The 4,993-nt window shown below is 36.9% G+C and overlaps 2 protein-coding genes across 2 annotated transcripts; both read right to left on the bottom strand.

The window, feature by feature from the left end:
* Nucleotides 1–862: 862 nt before the first annotated feature.
* Nucleotides 863–1,300, bottom strand: LOC108757367 (uncharacterized). Its single transcript, XM_018509191.1, has one exon. It carries the CDS (start codon nucleotides 1,283–1,285, stop codon nucleotides 863–865), a length of 423 nt encoding a protein of 140 aa, XP_018364693.1. The 5' UTR covers nucleotides 1,286–1,300.
* A 570-nt stretch (nucleotides 1,301–1,870) lies between these two features.
* Nucleotides 1,871–4,947, bottom strand: LOC108762260 (uncharacterized protein K02A2.6-like; the record flags this gene model as incomplete). Its single annotated transcript, XM_018509192.1, has 4 exons — nucleotides 1,871–3,463; nucleotides 3,590–4,104; nucleotides 4,336–4,522; nucleotides 4,633–4,947. Coding segments are annotated over 4 exons (2,610 nt in total), but the record flags the coding sequence as incomplete, so codon positions are not given.
* Nucleotides 4,948–4,993: the final 46 nt, after the last annotated feature.

Consider the following 4,993-nt stretch of genomic DNA (forward strand, 5'->3'; position numbering starts at 1 on the left):
CAGGACTGTAGTTCACATTTTGCTCTTTGTGAGGTCCCGCGTTTGTATCATTGACGTTATTAGCTGTATTATAGTCAGATATAGGGGACGGGCCGTCCTCCATTTCCGGGTAACAGAGCAGAGGTTTCTGAGTACGCGGAGCTGTATAAATATGTCTGCGATTTCTTTCCACTGTCGAACCATCCTGTACCGCTAGCTTATATGATCTCGGCCTATCACAAGTGTCAATTATTTGAGCAGGTTGTAGTGAGGTACGCATCTCTTTTCTCACTAAAACCTGATCGCCCAGTTTCAGAGGTCTTAGGGTGCGATTACATGGAGCGTGGAAACGCGGAAAAGCGGAATAGAAAGTAACTAGATTCCGCGTTTCCGTCATTTCTTCCCTCGTGCTTAAGCGGAAGACGGAATCTGCTAATTCTTTGAATGTATGCTAATAAACAGAACAGTCGTTAGAAGAAGTTATTTTAAAATGAATAATCCTGAATATTTATGTAATTTGATAGTTTCATAAATGTAATATTTATATTATGTATATAGAATCAATTGCATGCAATTTTGAATATTTAATATGTTGCTGACAGTGTGTCTTTAACCTCAACTTTAAATTCACTATTCTTTATACGTGAGGATGGAGGGATATGGAGTGAATGCGTCTCAAATAAATGAGATAATGCACTATTATCGAAGACACCTCCATCACTTTGTCGGCCCTGAGCTCCAATATTGACGACGAGAAATCGGTTCAAAGCGTCACATATCGCAAGCAAGTTTATGCTGTGGCTCCCTTTGTAATTGTAATAAGATGAGCCACTACGAGGTGGTGCCTATAACTGGAACGCATTATTATAACAGAATACTCATTCTAGAAATATAAATAAATATTTAATATATATTCCTGAATAATCACGTTCTTCCCATCGATAGCTCCAATGCAGTGTGGAAATTGGCATATTCTTTCAAAGTCTTCAGCAACTTTTCTCCAATTGTTTTGCGTAGCATTAATGAGAACTCTATCTTTTAGGGCAAGCCAAATTTGTTCACAAGTTTCCGGGATGATATGCGAAAGTGTACATTGGGCAATGCGATAGGCGTAGGACAGTGAAGTCATACTATCACCCGAAGCCAACCATCGTAGGGTCACATGCAATCTAGTTTCAGCACTTATTGGATTGCGAACCACTTTCTGTTTTTCAATCCGAGGTCCAACAATTGTCAATAATTCATTGAACATTGTTGGTGACATCCGTAAATAGTTGAAATATTTTTCTTTGTCAAATAATTGCATCTCGACGATTAGATTATTACTAGCACCTTGTAACAATCTTTGTTGTTCAGAAAAAATGGGTCTTACCCACATTTTAAGTTTTGGTCTTTTATCCAATTGTTTCAAGCAATTGTAGATATAAAACAATTGTGTCACTTTTTGCATCGTTGCCTCTGCATATCTTCTTGTTTGATTTTGTGTTTGTATCACTAATGTGATCACGACCATTTCATTCAACCGATCCATTTTTTTCGCCGGTATGGTTTGGTTCACGTGGAGTTTCCGTGCGTTTTATTCCGCCTGTTTTCACCTCCTAATATTACATGGAACACAATTTCCGCGGAAAAGCGGAACGGTATAGTGACAAATACACTTTTATATTCATTTAAAAAAATTGTATTCACTTAATTCATTACAATTTTTATTAATATGTTTATCTTTTTAGCTTTTGCATTGAATACAAGTATTTTAATCAATAAATATCGTTAAAAATTAATAATTTCTAATACCCCGTTCCGCTTTTCCGCGAAAATTGTGCTCCATGTAATATTAGGAGATCAAAACAGACGAAACAAAACGCGCGGAAACGCGGAAATTTAGTAAAATCTAGATAATTTTGTCTTCCGCTTTTCCGCATTGTTTGGTACGTTCACAAGAATCTTTTAACATAGTGGGTAGTATACTTCTAGTTTTTCTACCGAACATTAATTCTGTTGGTGAAGGAATTTTGTCACTTATAGGAGTATTCCTATATTCAAGTAAGGCCAAATTCATGTCTTTCCCATCATTCTCACACTTTTTTAACATCTGCTTGATTGTACCGACGAATCGTTCCGCTAATCCGTTCGACTGTGGGTATCTCGGGCTTGATGTTCTATGCTCAAAGTTCCATTTAGATGTGAACTCTCTGAAATGCGAATTTACAAACTGCGGACCATTGTCCGAATATATTAAGTTGGATATACCGAATCTAGCGAAAATCGATTTAAGATGTATGATAACTGTGCTGCTAGATGAGTCACTTAGTTTCGCTATTTCTACATACTTACTAAAATTATCCACTGCCAATAGATACTCACAGCCTGCATAGTAGAACAAATCTATACCTATGACTTGCCACGGACCTTGGGGAGTTTCTCTGTCTACATACGTCTCTTTGCTTTGAGCTTTTTGGTACCGTAGACAAGTCTCACAGTTTTGTATTGTGTCTGTAATTTGCTTAGACATGTTGGGCCAATATAATATTTCTCTGGCACGTGACTTACATTTTTCTATGCCAAGATGATTGTAATGTATTTTATTAAGCATCTCCTGTCTGAGACTTGAAAGAACTATTAAACGCATACCCTTATAAACCAGATCATCTATTATAGACAGTTCATGCTTGAATGTCGCGTAAACTTTAATGGAATCTGGAATTAAATGTTTGTTTATGGGCCATCCATTTACTATATACTGCTTAAGCAGTTGTAGGCTATCGTCGTTTAGTGTTTCATGTACAAAACGTATATATTGCGGATCGCTAATAGGCAGATTATCTCTAATCATGCACACTTGAGCTAGTATCTCCTCATCTAAGAGTGAACTTTCATCCGTCATGTACGCTCGTGACAACGCATCTGCTAAATATAGTTCTTTACCTGGTTTACATTGTACTTTAATGTCATAGGGTTGTAACATTAACCTAATTCTTTGAAGTCTAGCCGAACATTTATTCAGGGGTTTCGCAAAGATCGCTTCTAATGGTTTGTGATCGCTTTCCACAACAACTTGTCGACCATATATATAGTAGTGGAAACGTTTACAGGCAAATGCAATTGCTAAAGCCTCTTTTTCAATCTGTGCATAGTTTTTTTGTGTATTGTTTAATGAGCGTGACGCATACTCAACTGGAAGATTGTTTTGAAGAAGTACTGCACCAAGACCCGATTGTGAGGCGTCTACACTAACAACTACTGATTTACGCGGATCGAAAAATTGTAGAACTGGTGCAGAGATCAGACTATTTTTTAGGTCATTGAATGCTTGTTCGGCGTTTTGATCCCACAACCAAACGGTGTTTCTTTTAGTGAGGTTTCTCAGTTTGGTAGTTTTTTGTGATAAATTTGGAATAAATTTGCCTAGATATGTGAGCATGCCTAAAAACGTTTCCAGTTCTTTGACATTTGCCGGTTGTTTCATAGATAGTATAGCAGTTACCTTATTTGGATCAGGGCTTATGCCCTCGCTAGAAAAAATGTGGCCCATGTATTTAATTTTAGATAGGCCTATTTTACATTTAGCAAGATTAAATTTAACACCTCTCTGTTGAGCTCGGTTAAGTACCTCCATGAGTCGTTTGTTATGTTCTGTTTCATCCTTTCCATGTATTATTACATCGTCCAAATATACTTCCATTCCTTCAATATTTGAAAAAATGTCTTGGAAGCATCTATGAAATACTTCTGGGGCAGAAGAAATTCCATATGGAAGACGCAGGAATCTGTATCTGCCAAAGGGCGTATTAAAAGTTGTCAGCTTAGAGCTTTTCTTTGTTAGTTTAATTTGCCAAAATGCTCTGTCTGCATCTAACGTACTGAATACGCGTGATCCTGCTATTTTGGAACATAAATCTTCAAATGTTGGAATATAGTGATATTCTCTTTGAATGGCTTGATTTAGATGTGGATCCAAACAGACTCTTAAACTTCCGTCTTTTTTAGTTACTAATACTAGAGCATTCACCCAGTCAGTGGGTTCTTGTATTTTCTTGACAATTCCTTCGTCTTCCATTCTTTGGAGTTCTTGCTGTAATTTCTCTTTAAGTCTTAGAGGAACTCTTCTACATGGCTCTATGTGACCTAAGTTATGTTTTAATTTAATATCGTATTCATAGTTAGAAATGCATCCAGATCCTTGTGCAAATTGTTTTATATTGTCATTAGTAATGTTGACTGTTTCAATTCTTTTTAGTAAATTCAATTTTAAAAGAGTAGGTAGTCCTAATGCAGCAGGAGCCATTGCATTTACCACTTCAAATTCGATCTGTGTACTTACATTTTTAGAAGTCGTACATTTAATAAAACATTTACCAACTACTGTAATCGGATTGCCACCGTATGTCGTTAACTTTGCATTTGACTTCTGTATGATACTATGAGAAAGTTTTAATTCATCAAAAATTTGAAGTGGTAATACATTACATTGTGCTCCCGTATCTAGTTTTACCACTAAGGTTTTATTATTGTTAACTACTAACTTTTCTGTCCATTCGCTAAGCTTAGCATTAATGCAACTATAATGAAAAATTGATCTAGAGATTTTGTCTGTGATGTATTTTGCTCTACTTGGTCTATGCTTTTTACATTATTGTTAACAGACTTATATACCTTGGCGAAATGATTTAATTTCTTACATTTTACGCATGTTTTACGAAATGCTGGACACTGACGTAAGGGATGTTTAGTGCCGCACTTGTAGCACACCTTCGTGGTCATCAGCTGATCTGTATTCGCGTTCATCGTCGTATGGGATGTTGCCAATCTGTTAGCGTGATTGTTGTTTCTTCCCGATCCAGGTCGTCTATTTTTATTTGTCTGCTTGTTCAAACCTGACCGTGCCGTATTCTGCTTGGCGTTGACTGCATGTACCTTTCCGTACGTTTCCGTAGCTAGTATCTTAATCTGCTGTGCTAGTTCTGCAGCCTTACAGATTTTAACACATTTGTCGAGATCGAGATCATCCTCGCGA

The sequence above is a fragment of the Trachymyrmex cornetzi genome, unplaced genomic scaffold, assembly GCF_001594075.2.
Source record: "Trachymyrmex cornetzi isolate Tcor2-1 unplaced genomic scaffold, Tcor1.1 scaffold2841, whole genome shotgun sequence".
Classification (NCBI taxonomy): domain Eukaryota; kingdom Metazoa; phylum Arthropoda; class Insecta; order Hymenoptera; family Formicidae; genus Trachymyrmex; species Trachymyrmex cornetzi.